The sequence below is a fragment of the Carettochelys insculpta genome, chromosome 15 (genome assembly GCF_033958435.1).
Source record: "Carettochelys insculpta isolate YL-2023 chromosome 15, ASM3395843v1, whole genome shotgun sequence".
NCBI lineage: Eukaryota > Metazoa > Chordata > Testudines > Carettochelyidae > Carettochelys > Carettochelys insculpta.
The window spans coordinates 12,514,292-12,533,436 of NC_134151.1; the positions used below are offsets into that span (position 1 = coordinate 12,514,292).

Genomic DNA, 19,145 nt, shown 5'->3' on the forward strand with positions numbered 1-19,145 from the left:
CCAGTGGTTGTTCAGCAGGCTTCCTGCTTCTGATGTACTTAAAATTTTGTTTTGCTATTACTTTGACTCTCTGGCTAGCTGTTCTTCAAAATTCTTTTTTTGGTCTTCCTAATTATACTTTTACACTTCACTTGGCAGAGTTTATGCTCCTTTCTATTTTCCTCACTAGGATTTAACTTCCATTTTTTGAAGGATGACTTTGTGTCTCATTGCTTTCGAACACGCACGGCTACACAGGGGTCCTTTTTGAAAGGAGGCTGCACATTTCGAAATCCCCTCATTCCTCTCAGGACCCCTGGGTAGCCATGCTGAGCAGCGCACGTTTGAAAACGGTGCTTTTGAAGCGCCATGGCCAGGAGTGTGCTAATGCAGCACTGAATATTCAATTCAGTGCCACATTAGTATTCTTCGATGTGGCCATTACCATGGCCATTTCAAAGTTTTGGCCAAGTGTGGCCACAGCCTTAGCATTTCATAGCATCAGAATCCATCTCCCCTTTCTTTGCAAGGCTGTAATCAGTGTGGCAATACTTCTAACCTAATTAAACATAACTGCCCAGCAGGAGTGTTGCTTCTCTTGGGAGCCATTTCTCCCTAAGGTCCAGCAAAAGGCCAACCTGAGACAGAGGTAATTTCCCACCTATAATTATCTAGAGAGTCAAACAAACATTAAACCCTAGCCCAAATGTTGATGCTGGGAGTGGAAACATTCCCACTTCAGGCTAACTGTCCTTGTTTGAGATTTTAAATACTCAAAATTATAAATTCAGCACAGACAGTTCATCTTAAAACTAGGGCAATGTTACTTAGTGGCTGGACAGGATACATGCGTCAGACTCGTAAATTGACAAACCTGTTTGAGTTGAGCATTCTCATCTTTCAGCTTCATAACGTGCTTGATTTTCTGCTTCTGATTCTGATGGCCAAGTAGCTTAGCATAAGCATCACTTAATTTGTTCAGCTCTTCTTGGGCTGCACCATGTTCATTCATGAGAGCATTCTTCTCTGCCTCAAATGCATCTAGTTGTTGCTGCAACAGAACATGAGTAGTTTTTTTCCAGATAAGGGAACATAAACTATCACAACCTATTCTTTTAATAAGACTAGCTAAGCCCCCCCAACACATCACATCAGTTCTTCTTAAACCCGGGGTGTCTAAGTGGCTTGTGGGCCAGAAGCTGGCCCATTGAGCCATTTTATCCAGCCAGCAGGGACAGCTGCCAGGATGTGACTGGCTTCCATGGAGGCAGAACAAGGCCAGTGGCAGAGCAGTTTTGGGCTATTTTGTGTTCGGTCCCCCGGAACAAGTAACAAATTGCCGTGAGGCCTACAATGGAAAAAAAGGTTGGACGCCTGTCTTAAACCAAAACTCACAAAACCTGTGAAGCAGCTCGAATACCTTCCCCAAGCTGGGAAACTACAAGTTATGGAAGAAGCAGCAGGAGATGGATGAGGAAGTGATAGTGGCATAGTACTACCTTCCAAGTTAGCTCCAGCTGTTAATAGATGGAGGATTGATCCAGCAATGCTGAATCTTAAGTTTCAAGATGCTGCTTTGTAGTGTTTAGCATAGAAACTAACCTGGAAAGGTTTAGTTTTGTTGTACAAGTCCTCGTAGAGTCCACGCCAGGTTTGCATCTCTTCTTTAAGGCCAGCAACCACATTTTCATCTATTGTTTTCCTGAACAAAAATACATAAGTTCAGTTTCTTTATATTTAGGAGGACTTTTACCACCACACAGCTGCAAAGAAAGTTTTAAAAACCCCCAAGTGTAGACTTAGATGTATTTCCATTAATAAGCTTGTCAGAGATCTGGAGTCACCTTGATCTTTCAAGTTCAAGCTGTTTCTTCAAGTCTTCAGTTTGCTCTTCCAGTTTTGTCTGAAGTTTACTCATCTGTGAAACACAGGATTCTTTGGTTCTCCTTATTTCTGCTTCTTTTAGCGCTAGCTTTGTCTGGGCATCTAGAAGCATCCTAAATGGGGGTGGGGGGAGATAGAGACTACTTCATGACATGTTTTCAGAGAGTTTCAGATTTTGTCAGCAGTAAACAAAACTTGTAGCCGTTCAGATGCTATACTTAGGCTGCTTCTACATTGTAATGAGATTATTCAAAGCAGGCTAATAGGGGACTAACATGCATATTCAGTGCCTCATTAGCATAATGGCAGTCACACAAATTTCAGAAATAAGCGCTGCTCTTCAACATAAGCACCCCACTTAGACATTCCCTTACTTCCACAGAATTAGATTGGAGTAAGGGAATGTCAAAGTGGGGAGCTTATTTCAAAGCTGCCCCCATTTACACTGTCAATCTGCAGTTCAAAGTTTGCACTTTGAAATTTTGGTGGCCACCATTATGCTAATAAGGGACTAAATATCCACATTAGCACTTCATTAGCCTCTTTGAATTGCCTCATCAACATGCCACGTCCAACAGGAGGGGGCAAGCATAGAAGCAGCCTTGCAGAAAGAAATGATTAGACTGAAATAGCAAGTTTGCATGGGCAGTGTTGCAAAGAGACAGTAAAGGGCTGCCACATTAAGCCTACAATACTTGTATGGCTCAGTAGTTCATGCAGTATCAATTTCTCTGCATGAAGAATTTCTGTAAAGACTATTGATCTGTTCAACGAGGACTGTTTTGGTATATGTGTCTCATTTCAGAAGTTGTCCAATATTTAAACCAAGTTCTATCATAAAAACTTTATCTCCCACTAGCTTGCTCACCCAAGCGACTTGCAAAGGGGCATACTGCATGTCTACAGACCTGCAAAAATCTAAAGCTATAGATGAATAATTAATGTATGCAGCAGAAGCGTAGACTCTTGAATGAGGAAAGTCCTTAAATTATTTATCAGTAATGCTCACTTTTGTCTCCTTAAGTGTTTCAAAGTGGTTTGATTCTGAAGGGTTTAAAAACTACAGAACTAGAGCAGAGATCTAAGTTACACAAGTCATTTGGAGAGCAGTGAGTAAGGGTAGAAAGGGAAAAGACTGGATGTTCTCTTTTCAGTGTAGGTTGGAGTGATAAGCATCTACATACAATGAAAGACTGATAATTCATTAACCGAAGTTGAGTGATTTTAAGTGCATTACCTGAAGAATAGGTATTAACGATAATTATCCTACTGCACTGGAGTCAGCTCTGGCCTTTCTAGTGGATTACCCACAGCACCCTTTCATACACCCTGCAGCTGTCCCTTCAAAGGAGAAACGGTTCATAACGCTAGCTATACTGGAGAAATATTCCCTACTGTATAGCCACAGGTGCTTCCCGCTCCACATTTTAAGGAATCAGATAGTCCATTACCTTGCATATTCTTCTTTTGCCTTGTCTTTAGCATGCTCCAGTTCCTGGAGTTGCTGTTGTGTATCCTGGCCTGCTTTACTCAGCTCAGCTATTTTCTCCTGTAGAGAAGAACTGTCCAGTCGGAGAGATTCCATTTCTTCAGCCATAGAACCCTTGTAACTAACAGGAGAAAAGTTAACACTCAAGTAGCAGATGCTAAAGCTATATTTTGCAGTGTTCAGTTCTTTTGAAGGCAATACAATCCACTTCAAATTTGCCTCAAAATGGTGATAAAGTATTGCAAGACAATCCACAACAGATATCTGTTCAATTTGTTATTAGAGACCTCCAGTAACAGGGACTCTACAACCTCAGAGTCAGTGCTTAAATTTTTATGTATTCCTTTACTTCTTGTCCCAGCTTTGGGAGGCTTAGAGAACAATTCATCACAGATTTCTTTATAAACAGCCCTTAACATAGGAGATTATCTATCATCAGGTTCTCCCTCAGCCTTCTCTTCTAGAAGAATTTCATAAAAGGTTTAAAAATGCCTCTCCTATCATCACTGCTTACTGTCCTCTACACTCTCTCCTATCATGTGGCCAAAACTGGAAACAGACTCCAATTAAGATATCATCAGCACCAAGTGGGACAATTACCTTGCACATTTTACATACACTTCACCAGGAATACCATTCCAGAATGGTATCACCCATATTTGCAACAGCATCACATTGAAAACTCGTATTTTGTTTGTGATCCACTATAGCCCCATTTTTTCCTGCAGTATTATACTGCCTACCTAGTTACCCTCCTCATCACCTTTGTTTTGCATTTTTCTTTTTCCAAGTGTAGCACTCCCACTTACATTTACTAAAATTTCATCTTGCTGAGTTCAGACCAATTCTCAAAATTTGTCAAGGCTGTTCTGAATTTTAATCCTGTTCTCCAAAGTATCTGCAAGCCCTCTCAGAGATTGGTGCTGTCCCCAAGTCATTAATAGCACAAATATTTTAACACACATACCTACTGGAGTGACCAATTTGTAAGTAGTTCCTACAATCCTTTTGAAATTGTACCAGTACTTCAAGATTCACTTAGTACAGATGACCAAATACAAAACTCACCATTTCTGTTAGAAATCACTAAGTTAGACATAACTCTGAATGCCTTTTTGTACAGCAATTACACAAAATCAGACTGACCCAACTACTTATGATACTAGTACTATCTTGCTTTTTTTTTTTTTTTTTTTTAGCTTCACCAACTTTTGCTCTTGTTTTTTAAACTCAAACAGTTTAATTTTAGAATACATTGCAACATCATTTGCAGTTTCCAGTGATTACACACAATTCTCTGATTACGGATAATGTGGATGTCATAATAGTCAACTGAATCTTAAGAGCAAGTTAAGCTGCACATACCAATGTGCATGGTTCTAACACTTTTTGTTTCAGGAATGGGAATCTCATTTGAAAGAATGTTCTAACATTACTAGCAGGGGTTACAAGTGTATGGCATGTAATCATAAGTGAAACATTTAAAATGTACACTCGGGTGCTGGAGCACCCTCAGCACCCACCAGCCACCTGCCAATCATGCATTTGGAAGTGGGTAAGCAGTGCTGGGCAGGGGGAGAGCAAGAAATGGGTCAGAGCATCTACTTAGAAAAGCGAAGCCTGGAGAACATCACCTCTACAGTGATCATATTTCTTTTTGCTGAATTTGGGTCATGCAATTAATACAATTAATTTTGAGTTTATTGGCAATCAGAACTACATAGTACAGTCAAATATAGTAACAAGTGACTGAGTCAGTGTTAAAAATATAGTCTTATTTACTCTATCTTTAAGGATTGCATAGGGAGATGTCACGTACACACCTGTACACCTCTCTAACATGAGGGTGGGGACAGACAACCAACCTGACACAAGCGCTCTCTGCCCTGCCTCCCCTTTCATGGGTGGGCAGTTGGGCTATGGCTACGTAGCCAAGTTATTTTGAGAGAAAAGCAGTGTTATTTAGAAATAACTTTACTGTTGTCTACACTACACTTGCACTATTTCAAAATAAGTTTGATACAGAGGATGTGTTATTTTGAAATCAGTGAACACTGCAGGATGAATAGCGTGTATTTCGACATGGTGCTGTTAAGATGCAGGACAGTGCTTACTTTGCGTATTATAGTGTGCAGACTATATATTTCAAATTAGCTAAGCGCTATTTTGAAATGGCTGGATCCTTGCTCAGCAGGGCTACATCTACACAGCCTTGTTTTGAAATAAGCTATTCTGGAATAGTTTATTTCCAAATAAGGCTGCAGCGTAGGTATTGCCTTGGTGAGCAAGGATCCAGCCAGAAGGACCTAGAAGTAATGATGAGAAAAGAGAGACAGAAGATATTAAATAATTTGCCTATTTTTAAGAATAAGCAGGGATACCTGCAGGAGGGCTTAATGCAGGACTGCTATTTTTTTTTTTTTTTTAAATGAAAAAAAACCCACCAGGACATCTGGTCATGCAGTCCATATCTCCTCCCCCACCCCCAATATCCAGGTTAGATTTGCATACCTTTCAAATTCAGCAATGCTTTCACCAAGTTTACGTAGTGTGTTGCTGTGCTCTTCTTGGATCTGAGCAATGGTTTTACTATGCATTTCATTGGTTTGCTCCAATTCAGCACTCTTCCTGAAAAGAGATTTTACTATTCTAGTCTCAAGTCCAAATCTTAGCATTGGTATAGGACAAAACAGCAGTGTCTGCACAAGCCATGATATGATAGACTTGGTGTCAGCTTCCTGTTACACTGATTTGGATCAGAGGTACGTGTTTGCCTCAGAACCACTTTCAAGAGTTAAATAAAATCTGCTTGGCAGTGCGATGTTTAAACATCCTTATACTCTTCCCCAGGGCTTTAATTTGTTTTGTCTGTACAACAGGAATACTACCATTGGAATACAAGGAATTTGAGTTCAGGGGCAGAAGAGTTGCAAGTAAACAAAACTGCTTTTTCCCCCCCGGTCCTCTAAAGCACTCTCCCCGAGGCTAGCTTAATTTCTCAAGAACCGCAAAACTAAATATTGTCTAGCTAGAATCCAGTATTCTGGATTTTAGCTTCATATGGAGCAGAAATAGCTTAGAATATATTTGTGTATAACCGCCCCCCCCCATTTTTTTTTTTAAAGGGGTTATCTTCCTTCAAACTGTGTCTATCAGTTCATTAATTTCACCTTCAATTCTAAGATTAGACACCCTAATTTTGGGCAGAAGTGAAATAAAAGCAATTGATTTAACACCTTTGCTGCAGAATTAAAACAAAACACACTGGTTAAACAGCCACTAATACTCAGTCCTTTAATTGCTGAGCAACTTGGGCTACCTCTACACTATGAGATCAATTCTAATTTATTAAAATTTGATTTTATGCCACCAGTCTTTTTAAATTCTATTTTGAGAATAGTCACTTCCACAGGCTCCCAAGAAATTCCACACATTGCTTCCACACTGAAATCACCAAACATCGACTGTTGCAGCAGTGCAGTGTGGGAACTTATCCCAGTTTCCTCAGCCCCTCATTCTGAGCCAGGAACAGCAGCCCTGGTCAAATTTCCCTGCTCCCCCTAGTACAGTAAACCCCCCCCCCCCCCCCCATTTAATGGACTAATGGGCTGTCCATTCTCCTGCATAGTCCCTTAAATGTGAGGGTTTACTCCCCCGCCCCCCATAGGTTCCCCCAACCTCGGTCCCAACTCAACTACCCCAAAAAACAACCCCCCCCCCAAAAAAAAAACAAAAAAAAAAAAAACACACACTCCAAGTGTGCCTGCAGGGTGGTTGTTTGCCCATGGATGCCTGGCCCCGTACCAGCTCGAACAGCCCAGCACCAAGGTGCCTGGGCCCCCACAGTGGCTGGAGCTGCCCAGAGGCAGGGTGCCTGGACCCAACCACCGGAGTGCAGCAGCCTGGTCAGTTTCCCAACTCCCACTAGGAGCAGGGAGTCAGGTGCAACACACACAGCTTTGTGGGATAGATAGGGGACACCTGTGGAGGCTAATTAATTCGATTTTAGGAGGTGGTGCTTCCCTACTTGCCTTTAAATTGAACTTCTGAATTCGAGCTTGATGCTATACCCATCTCGAGATTAATGCTCCCTAAATCGAGCTAATGGTATTTTCAGTGAAGACAGTCACGTGGTACTATTGAACTAACTGCTTTAAATTCAAATTTATCTTGTAATGTAGATGCAGCCTTAGTGTCCTTATAAAGGGGTAAGTGAGTTGATGAAATTTAAGAGCTGAATTGGAGCCAACTGCTATGGGGGGAGGGCAGGAGAGCTAATGGACACAGGTCAATTCAGTCCTGTGTATTCTAGCAAAGTATTGGTTTTTTTTTGGTTTTTTTTGTTTTTTTTAAACTGAATGGGGGTTAGACATTTCCAAATTGATTAGAAATCAAAGAGTTACTCTTTTCACAAACCCTTTCAGCTTTGCTCTCATCTGTTCTAGCTCTTCAGCTCTGGACTTGTTCTCTTGTTCCAAGTGCTTTACCAACTCAACAGCCTTTTCTTCCTTAATATGCAGTTTATCTAACTCATTCAATGCTGCTTCTAGTTCTTCCTCCAAAAGATGCCTCTCATTTGTCATCTCTTCTTGAAACTCTAGCAACTTTTGATGTATGGAATTGGAAAGTTCCTGTAGGCAAAGAAAATGCAAAATACAGTACCTATTTGTACAAAGGAATTTTTGATTAAATTTACATTGATCTTAACTGTCATGAACAAAAGCATGGGCTTGTCACAGGAGACTGACCAGGTATTCTACTGTAGCTATGCAAGTCTGTCTCCTCTTATTTGTCAATATATTCACAGTAGGTTTAAGCTAAACCAGAGCAAGGATTCAGTAGCATTTGCTAAGAAGTCAGATGAAGTCTGAATTTTGTTTACCTTCTCTTGTTGCAGCTGAGAACACATCTCTTCCTGTTTCTGCTGAAGTTCTTGATGTTCTTGCTCCTCCAGGCAGAGTCTCTTTTTCAAGGTTTGTATTTCAGCATTCATAGTTTGCTCTTTTTCTCTAGTCTCAGTTAAGAGTTTATCTGTGGAAGATAGTTGCCAATAGAGTAGAGCTTTGAGACTAAAATAAGAGTGGGTGCCCTATAGCATACTGTGTTGCTCTAGCTCCTTTCACCTTAATTTTTAAAATAATCACTTTCCCAGTACTTGGGAGTTGCTGGAGCTTTTCCTCATATGCAGAGGACAGCTATTAAGACTTTACTTTTCTTAGCATCAAAGAAAGTGGGGCAGGAGAAAGCACAATAATTTCCCAGAAAAAGACAAACTGGTGGGATTGTAGAGGCATGTGCAGAGAGGAGATTCATTTAGTGCAGTCAAGAGCTTGATGATACCATGGTATGCAACAGTCAATTGTGAAAAATGCAGAGGTAAATTGCCTCTTAAACGTTTAAAAAAAATTATAAGTACCCCCAGACTTTTCTTGTGTACTCCTAAGGGTATATATACTACCAGTTGTAAAACATGGTCCTAAGCTAGTCTGAGGTCTTGAAACAAGTTCCAGTCAACCTTTCCAGATTACAGTATCTTTTTCAGGAGTCAGATTTGTTTTGCAAGCCCCAAGTTACATCTCACTTAGAAACTACTTATAAACACATCACAGAAGACTACTACTGGAAACTTGCTGGCTTTCTACCATCTTACCAAATAAATGAATTGCAATAGAAACATCATACTTACGTTTCACTGTAAGGCATGTAAAGCAGTAGAAACAAGTCACTGTCTGAATGACCTTTTAGATTTTTACTTAGTGTTTTTCATGTAGCCTGTTGTAAAAACTAGATAAATATCCAGAGTTGACATACCCCGCGGAAGACCTTGGTGTACCCCCCAAAGGTACATGTACCCCTGATTGAGAAACACTGGCTTAGAGAATGGCTTACTCCCCATTAGCCACCATATCAGAATATGGAACAAGAACCAAGTGATTTTTCCAAGTGAAATTTCAGAACTAAGAATGTAAGCGAACTGGTTTAGACAGTGCCCCACCCCTCCATTTGCAGCTGAGCGATGTTTTTAGTATTTATTAGCAACAATATTTCTGACTAGAATTTGGACTAATGATAGATAAAGCAGCTCATTTTAACAATGCACCACATCTTTTACTTAGGACATACTAGGCTACATTTCAGAGTCATGTTACAAGATCTAAATGAAATCAGTTTGGACATGGAAAGGCCCAGAGACTAAGGCCCAGCCCACAACTTCTAATGCTACAATTACCTTTATCACACTGAAGCAACTGACACCTTTCATTGAGCTCTTTGATTAGTTTAGACAGCTCTTCCTCTTTTGCCACAAAACAATCATGCAATGCCATAATGTCCTGGTCCTTTTGCGCCAGTAACTTTTCCATATGGAGAACATCTAGTTTGTACTTCTGTACCTGTTCTGCAACTCCACTAAGAGAAAATTCAGACATCTGTCAACATTACATTTCGCTTAAGTTTACATTCATTTTGTCACAATTTACACCAACACAATCCTGTATAACTCTGAGGTTCCAAGTGACTTAACAGGATTTAGAACTGAATCTCTCTCAGACAGAAGATTTCCACACAGAATTTATATGAAATGTGTAATGATGGAAATCAGGTCTTTATAGTTTACCTTTAACTCTCAAAAGGTAAAGTTGCTCTAATCTGATTTGTAATGAAAATTGCTTGCGTTAACTAAGAGTATGGAAACATTCATGAGGAATCCTATGAAATTCTCTCAGTTGAGAGTCCCTCCTACCACAGTCATTTGGACATAGCTCACATCTTCCCCAGGGAAGTGGAAAGTCAGTCTCAGATTCAAGTAAGTCACCAGGATGTCTGAATCCACTTCATGAAGAACAAGGTTCTGCCCAAGGTTCCCTCCCTCTGTTCAACAGCAAATCTTTATATCTCTCTCCAACCCTACTCACTGAAAGGGGCAGGATTCTCAACCAAGGAAGGGAATACATAATTTAGTGTAATTTACTGTAAATTACTACAAATGATGGCTTCCAACACTATGCATTGGCAAGCACTATATTGGGATCTGCAATACATTTAGTTGCACCACTGATGCTGGAAGACATCAGTATCTAAGAGGGAAAACCAGCATAAACTCTGCATAGGTAGTATTGACTAGACATCCATACACAGTAACGTAGAAAGCTACGTCCACAGAGAAGTGAAGCCTTGCTTAACTTGTAGCAGTCAAACTAGGTTTGAAAGTTTAAGAAATCAACCAGAGATTTCTCTCCTCCCATATGAAGGACAGAATCATAATATCAATGTATGTACAATTCAATTTAGGAATACCATTAAAAGCTTGATCAAACCCTTAAGCTTTAGGTGTAAATGACACTTGATTTGTCAATCTAAAATTGAAAAAAACCTTACCTGAGTTCTGTAATATATTCCAAGAGTTTCTCAGTATCAGACTTTTCTTCAGCCTTGTCTCTCTCAGTAGCAGTTCTAAAAATAAGTTTATATGCTGCACTTAACAGATCTAAAACCAGACATTTAAGAACAGTAGCACAGAGGTGGAGGTTCAGTGTCCTGCAGCCAATTAACAGAAATTCTGCATTTGTCTGTAGATTACTACCATATTATCTAATCATGGGCCAGAAGACAACCAGATAAGTAATTCTATAACTCTAAAAATTTATTGAAATGCAACTCTAACAAATTCATCAAGAAACTCGACTTGATTTTATATAGTTTGCATTTTTTGTCAGTTTCAAATACTGAATCTTCAGTCATTCCCATGCATGTGCCCGAAGTGGCTGAGGGAATACAGTGCCCTGTCCAGGAGAGAATTAATGGGGTAAGGATGGCAGGTATCAGTGGTGCTTGGAGTGGCCTGGGGATGCTGTGCCTCTAAAAGAAAAAAGTAATGTGTAGGTATAGGAGGACGTGTGTTGGAGTGGGGGAATGCAGCGTTTGCTGTCTGTTCCCCCAGCACAGCTTCAATTAAGGCAGAGGTCACTGGGTTGTGATTTTTCAGTCAATGACACAATCAAACAATTCTGTCTGCTTGCTCATAAAGGAGATGAAGGAGTCATGCATTCATGCTTATAGTCCGTGTTCTTTCTCCAGCCACAGAGCTCTGATTTTGTCCTTTGTCACTACATCAAAATAATTTTCCAACATTTCATGACAGGTCTTCTTCCTCCACCTTTGGGGCAACATCTTATCAGCTGGACTTAGCCGTCTTTGTCTCTTACCAAGGTTATTTCCTGATAAAATAAATTTAGAAATATTAACGTCACTGGCAATATCAACCTTTTTAATCTTTATTCAGGACAATGAACATAGTGACAGAAACAATGGCTGTGTTTCTATGGAAGAACATATTACAACTGCAAGGTCACTTTCATGACTCTTAAGACAGAAGAATTGCAAACAGAATGATCTGAGCTCTTTTACAGCTGATGTCTTCCTTCAACACAACTCTGTCCAGGTACCAGGTTTGAAAATTTACACGAATGATCTGTGGGGCCATGCTTTCAGACTACTTACCAGTGGCTTGGAGTGGTAATGTTTCTTACCATGCAAGGAGAAACAAGTCAGGTCTCCTCCCCACCTCCACCCCCCCCACCCCCAAAAAAAAAAATCTATTGAGGAGAATCCAAAAGTGCCTAAGACCTTAAGTTCTCTGTCCAAACAAGATCCACACTCCATCCCCAGATACAGTAACAAGCTGTTCTAAGGGAAAGTGGCACAGACCCTCCCCCAAACAGTTGCAACATACTATTATCAGCATTAAAAAAAAAAGCATACTTACTAGAAGTGCCCTGTCCAGAATCTGGGTTTGCCTCTAAAGCTGTCTCATAAGATAAGGGGATAGGCTCCACTGGCTCCAGCTCCAGAAACAGCTCACTGCTTTCAGCATCTGCTTTAGTGCTGGAATGGACCCCGCTGTCATCCTCTCCTTCCACATCAGGACATGCTTTGCCATGCTCCCAAGGAAGACAGGAGTCTATGCGTCTTCTGGGGGAAGAGCTTGCATCTGTCTCCAGAATAGCATGAAGCTCATCATAGTAGCAGCTTTTCTGGGGAGATGCCACAGCTAACCATTGGTCATCTTGCATTTCTGGTAGCTTTGCCTCAGCTCCATGATCTTCATGTAGTACTGCTGAGTGTCCCTGCTGCACCCTTTCTGAATCGTGCCTTCTGATATTTTAGCATCAATATCAGCATTTCTTTTGCTGGCTTTGAGCTGTTTGAAAATATCTTCTCCCACCGCCAAAGTGAGATGAGGTCCAAGATCTCTGAAAGGCTCCATGCTGGGGCCCTTTTGTGATCCTGAGAACTCATGGCTACAAGGTGTGCTACAGAGACACAATCCACATGTCTGCTCGCCATGCTGGCCAAAGAGGAAAGGAAATCTAATCAAAATTCCCAAGCTGATGACCGCTGTTTCCCGTCACCTAATTCTGGCTCACCTGGAGAGCAGCGGAGGTGGACCAATGACCATAGACGACACCTTGAGAGGCACTGTGGGACAGTTTAAAGGCTAATAATCAATTTTAATAATGCTGCTGTCTCCACTTGTGTTGTTGGACTTTTCAAGTTCCACTTTGAGTTACCTTGCGGGGAAGTCAGCAACTCTACCTTAGAACCCCTTAAAATAAACCTGTTGAGCACTGAGGTGTAAATGCAGTTTACTAAGTTGAATTTAAGGGGTCTAAGTTAGATTTAATCTTCTAGTGTGGATCAGGCTTTAGTGTCAGGCAAGTGGTTGCCTACAATACACCAATGGCTTGAGTTCATACAATTTCTTCTGTAATCTTGCACCATGCAATACATACAGAGTGAAAAAAGTAAATCACCCAAGGTTGACAGATTTTAATTCTCATCACAATTGGCATATTAGATGAGCTATTTTGTCTTGCTACAAATAGACATGCAATAAGGGTAGTGTTACTCACAGGGTTGTAAGAGGTGCCTGGTATACTAGAGCCTAAACCAGATTTGCAGGATCACTTTGTGTAAGTTTCCCCCTACACCAGATTCCAATCTACTGGCAAGACCCTGTCAACTTCCTGCTTTCAGTACTTCTACTCCTCTTGGCATCTGGATGTGCATCTGATAGTCATTTACCAATTGTTACAACCTTACAGCTGTAGCCAACTTTTCCACTGCTGCTAATTTATACCATGGCTAATACATCTCCTATTACTTACAATTTTTCTTCCAACTGTGCCACTTTTCCTTTGGAACTCACTAGATTCCTCTGAACAGTCTGCAGCTTGAGTTCCATGTCTTCTTGTTTAGCAAGGACATGCTTTAAAGAAAAATGAATACAACAGAAGTTTTACTAGCATAAACACACAGCAAACAAGTTATATTCCTATGAAGCACTGAGCCAGGTTTATTTATCCAGCAGTTTGGCTCATGAATCAAAATTCACTAGTGGCACAGACCAGTGCAAATACTGTTAGATTATGACTTAGGAATTCAAAAAGAGTACAAAGTAAGAAAATATATCAGGAAGCAGTGGGTTTTATTTTTACATGGAATTAAGTGACACTATTGCTTGCTTTCATGAGGCAATGGGGTCTACACAAAGAATTGGATTGTGATGCTTGTATGACTGAAGAGGACTATTTGTATCATGTGTGTTTATATAATTGCAAGAAATCTTATACAAAATGTGTCATGTAAGGTGTCAATGAAAGTGTTAAAGTTTGTCAAGTACTATCCTAGTTATAAAATTCACATATCAATGCATTCTGCAGGTACATTTACATCAGGACTAGACCGATTGTGTGTGGATGGTCCAGGAAGGACACACCACTCCCACAATGGGCCAGTGAAGTAGGTGTTGCCTGTAGATGACTCAAATATTGAGGCACCAATGGATCACTCCTGGGATTTTGCGAACTATGTAAGGATATGTGAAGGCATGAGACTCAAAAGGCTTTTACCAATACCATCACCTACTCATGTGACCCTGGATTCCACTATGGGCCAGTAACTTTCCATGAACATGATGGGATACAAAGAGACACCAGAGACATCTCCACTTTGCCTTTCTGCTTCAATTCTCTGGATTCCATGTTTAAAATTAAAATGAATAATTTTAAACTGTGGACTAAGGGCCTTCCATCTTTGGAAGTTAACAAACTGACTTTTACAAGCCTGTAGTCTAGTCCATCACTGCTAGGACACTGACCTCTGAACACTTAAAAAAAATCCCTTTAATATTAGCCAACCCTTTAGTAAGATGACAGCATAATATTTGGGTAAGATCTGAAACAGTGATCTGCAAGTAAGTATCTGATCCTTTGGTATTAGAAGAGCCTCATATAAAATGTTTTTAAGTACTAGATCTCTTTGTCTGGTTGGGAACCAATGACTGGAGTACCTAAAGGCAACAGTGTTTGACTTCTTGTTAAGCAGTATAGTGCCAGAGAAGCTCTTTTTACATTGATTTGGGGAATCTAATTATAGAATATAACAGATTTTGGTGCTTGTCTATCCTAAATCCAATCTTCATCCCAGAGACACAGATGCTGTGACGTAAGGATTTCTAGAATCCTCATCTGGGCTCTGTTTCTGTCTCTGCTGTAGTCTTGCAGTGCAAGCTTGAAGTCACCTGAGCCTTTTTTGGTTCACTCTTCCCATTTAAACAGATGGGAGGAAAAGCTACTTCTGACAGCAATATTGGAAGAATCCATGATTTATAAAGTTGATTTGTAATTAATTAAAGACATTTTAAATTGCAAGCTGCTACGTAGAGAAGCTAGTACAATACTTCCAGTTCTGAAGGAGATCCAAATTCCTTCATGAGGAATTTCAGTAGAGTAATTTACCTTATTCTTTACCTCCATCTTGTTCCTGAGTTTCATTAACTCCACGCATAAACTGCTCATTTTCTTCTGTGTGCTGTCTTCAGAAAACTTGACCAGAGAGAAACAAAGTGTTTTAAAACAGAATTAGCTTCGCACAGAACATTCATTTAATAAGGAATAAAGGTCTTCCCACTGCCTCTCCCCCCAGTTAATCCCACCTCCAAGAAAGAATATCTGCATTTTTTACTAGACTTGGGGAGGAAAAAGCACTTGTGCATGTAGTAGGTTAAGCCAAGTCAGTTGACAAGCCAAAGCAAATTTTGGACTTTATGTTCTTAAATCATGAAGTTCTTCAGTATCTACTGCTAAATTGTTGCAACATAATTTGAGAGAAGTTTTACTCTATTTATTTAAAGTCAGTTTGATGCATTTAATAAAGCCCAATAGGTCTCATTGCTGATGGGGACAGAGAACTGGAGGGATGATGTTGAAGCACAGAAACATGGTATATACAGAATGTAGCCACACAAGCCTCTAAACATTTCCCCTGAAAGTTATCAATAGCTTATGCATAAATTATAATTGCACCTTGGGATCAAACACAAAATTTCCAATTTGCCACATGTTGAGTCTATCACCATTTGACAGTGGACTTCATTCTCACATTCAGATATGCCCCAATTGCTTTGGTCAAAATAATTAAAGCTAGTGGGTAAAGTCCATACCTCTAAAGACAGTGGAGAAGTGTCCATAGATTTCAGTGGGGACAGAGTTTCAACCTTTGTTTTTACCTTTTCCCCTATAAACTCTATTTGTTTCTATTTCACTGTACTGCATTTTGGTGGATAATTTACCAGGGAATTTACTTCTCTTTTGAGAGCACTCTTTTGATACAACCCACACAGACACAAGATCCAGTCTTTTTTCTTAAAGATTGAAAACTAAAAACCATTAACATTTATTTGTTAACAAGCTTGAGGATGTCATTGTCACAGAAAATGACAAAAACCATAGCAAGTCTCTGCTCTTTTTATTAAGCAGATTGAGGTGCAAACAAATACCTTTGATTTTAAAAATTCATTGGCTCTTGTTAATTCAAGAAGTTGTCTTTCCAGAGAAGCAACATTTGCCGAGAGAGATGTTTTCTCCCGCACTGCTGCAGTTAGTTTTGCTTCACACTTCACGAAATCCTCCTCGAGAGCCTGGAGTCTTTTATCCTGCTCACCACGTTCTCTCACTAATGCACGAATCTAGAGGAAATAAGTTGTGTGACTATTCATTATACTGTTCTAATTTCTAAAACAAAAATTAAATAAAAGTGCAGCCTGAATGATGCCCATTCTCCTGTGAAGACAGATCACCCTTAGTAATAAACAACTTTCAATTGTTGGAAGAAGGGAAAGGATATGGGAGTCTTATTACAGAAAATCTTCACTGGCCATTAAGATTAATAGCTTTTATAGCCTTAGCATTTCATCTGGCTACTTTGCCCTACTCAGTTTATTTCAACTGGTGTGCAAGACAGGCTAATCTCACGATTGTCCCAACTTGCAGCATGGGCAATCCTGGCCCTGTGGATTGAAGGATGGAAAGACACCTCTATCAACCACACACTTCTATAACACTGAAGAGATTTTTACATGAAACCAAAATATATAGTTTTAGTGGGAAAGAAGAGAAATTTAACATTCCCAGACTTGAAAGTTTATATTTGAAATGCCAAAGCCACAGCTTCAGCAGATAATTACATAGAATACCCTACCAGTTCCCAATGAGCTACACTAGGGAGAGAAAGTCAGTTTCAGATACATTGATTCTAGCTACCACAATTGCATCATTAGAATCAAAGCACCTGAAAATTGATTTACTTGGCTGTCTTCACTGACTAAGGTCGATGGGAGTGTTTCTCTTGTCGACCTCCCTGAACTCCTTGTGAGATGCAAGGAGTAAAGGGCTAATGCCAACCTGATAGGGACGCATGAAATCAAACTCCCTAAGCATCCAGGCTAACATAGACATAGCATCAGCTATGCATGCTTAGATATTACTAGCATCTACACAGAACGGGCAACACTCAAATCAAACTCTTAATTTTGTATACTGACGAACCCTGTAGTTATTACAGTTACTTTGGTAAAGGTTGCTTGGCCATTATACAGAGGTATTCATCAGCTCCCTCGACGTATCTGGTTAAATATTTTATTAGAGAGCAATTACCTGTGAAACCAATTGTGATGATCACATTTAAAAAACAAAAAACACAAACTTTACATACCTCTTTCTCAAGCATCTTTTGTTTTTTCAACTCTTTCATGAGGGTTGTATCCTTTAGATAGGAGAAAAGCATGTAAGGGTTACATAGCCTCATGCCTGAAAGCCCAGAAATTGAGTACTAACTGGTAGTCAGTTGAGGCATAATTCCATTGCAGAGTTTTTTGAAAAGAAAAAAAAAAAAAAAGAAAAAGTCACTGATTAACTGCCACTATATGAGACCCACGATACTGAGCTATTTGAACCAATATGATCATAGGGAGTTTTATATTGATTCATGTATTATAGTGAAAACCTAAACCTGAAGTTGTGTTAGCAAAACTTCCCACCATGGAATTTACTAGCCCATGTTCTCACTTTTTAAAAAAACAACCCCCAAAAAAGCCTCAAAGCTGCACCAAACCCCCATCTCCCACAAGTTACAAATATTTAATTGACTTTCACACACCAAATGTGTTCTGACCCTTCTCTTCACAGGACTTCACAGGCTGTCCCCACCCCAACATCCTTGGCACTTGGGGTTCTCAGCCTCTCATGTCCCCATATATGGGCTTTCTGCTTTTCACTTTATTCTTTGGGGAAGGCAGAAGCGGCTCAATAGCTACTTAGCACCTCCCTCTTCCCTCTACACACACTAAACAGAAAGAGCACCAGCACTTGGTCTATTCCCTACCTCCCCCTTTTCAGAAAAAGGGATCACCTCTCCAAAAACAGGCAGAGTTTCTATTGACCTTGAGATTTGACTACCCTACATTCAATCAGAAAATGTCTTCCTTCTTAATCCTTACAGCATCCGAACACAAGAATGGGCCTGGGAAATAAATTTAGTTATACTATCAAGTTGTTTAAAAATTTGGCAAGCACTTGGTTTTAAATACCCAAATTCTGAGTGGTCTAAATTAATACCATGACTAGAGCTATACCAGAAACACAAAAAGACTTACTGCTGATCCCAGAGATTTAAGTCTTCTTGCAGTTGTGGGCAAGCAGTCATTCATTTCACCTGTCATATTCTGTTGAATTCCCATTTCCCCTGTGGAGAACAAGTTTAAAAACACATTAATGGGTCAAGATTGAGGGACTCTTCTTGTGGAAAGACTATAAGTGAAAATGTAGACTTTGATCTTTGTTAAAATGCCCACCTCAAATCCCAATGTTGGAAATAACTATTTTCTATACCTCGCACAGTACAATAGTTAAGACACCCAGAATCATATCAGTCTATTCAGTTACCATTCAGCTTCCCACCCATCCTGAAGCATACATTCAGGAAAGTAAGTGTTATTGTTAGCTTATAGCTTACACTACCCTCCTCCATCACAGCATGAAGGAGAAACTGTATAGGTAGGTAGCACGAATGCACGAAGCAAGTAAGAAAAGAAATCCCTAACATTTCAGTGAAAATTGTGAAGCATTACTGGAAAAAGGAAATTCAAATAGCATACTTTTAAACTGTTTGCAGCCTTTTCAGGTAGAAGCAAGCGGTCAATAACCCAACACGAAGCAGAAGCAAGAGCACAGACCATAACGTCAGCACTGAGAAAGCAAACTAAAGCAGCAGCAAGTTAGCACCAAGGTCATGTCTATGCTACAGCTGTGCTGATGAAGGAAATTTTTCTATGCATTTAGTGAGTCCACCTGTTCTAGAGGTGCAAAATAGGTCAACAGAAGCATTCTCTTGCCTTTCCACAAGGTTAGGTTGACCTTACTTTAATACTTAGGGTGCAAAATTTTTCAGCAGCTCT

The 19,145-nt window shown here is 40.0% G+C and overlaps 1 protein-coding gene across 4 annotated transcripts in view; it reads right to left on the reverse strand.

Annotated features, from left to right (window-relative positions):
• Window positions 1–19,145, reverse strand: part of HMMR (hyaluronan mediated motility receptor) — a 29,297-nt gene that overhangs the window by 3,635 nt on the left and 6,517 nt on the right. For 2 of the 4 annotated variants that reach the window (XM_075009467.1, XM_075009469.1), the window contains 14 exons: window positions 18,345–18,433; window positions 17,405–17,455; window positions 16,191–16,379; window positions 15,151–15,237; window positions 13,519–13,619; window positions 10,730–10,804; window positions 9,582–9,760; window positions 8,235–8,383; window positions 7,769–7,983; window positions 5,864–5,980; window positions 3,315–3,473; window positions 1,824–1,976; window positions 1,582–1,681; window positions 854–1,030 (listed from right to left, as the gene is read on the reverse strand). In XM_075009467.1, coding sequence (XP_074865568.1) covers window positions 854–1,030; window positions 1,582–1,681; window positions 1,824–1,976; window positions 3,315–3,473; window positions 5,864–5,980; window positions 7,769–7,983; window positions 8,235–8,383; window positions 9,582–9,760; window positions 10,730–10,804; window positions 13,519–13,619; window positions 15,151–15,237; window positions 16,191–16,379; window positions 17,405–17,455; window positions 18,345–18,433 — 1,841 coding nt within the window. Of the gene's footprint in view, window positions 1–853; window positions 1,031–1,581; window positions 1,682–1,823; window positions 1,977–3,314; window positions 3,474–5,863; window positions 5,981–7,768; window positions 7,984–8,234; window positions 8,384–9,581; window positions 9,761–10,729; window positions 10,805–13,518; window positions 13,620–15,150; window positions 15,238–16,190; window positions 16,380–17,404; window positions 17,526–18,344; window positions 18,434–19,145 lie in introns of those variants that run through there. The other 2 variants (XM_075009468.1, XM_075009470.1) reach the window with 2 other exon arrangements.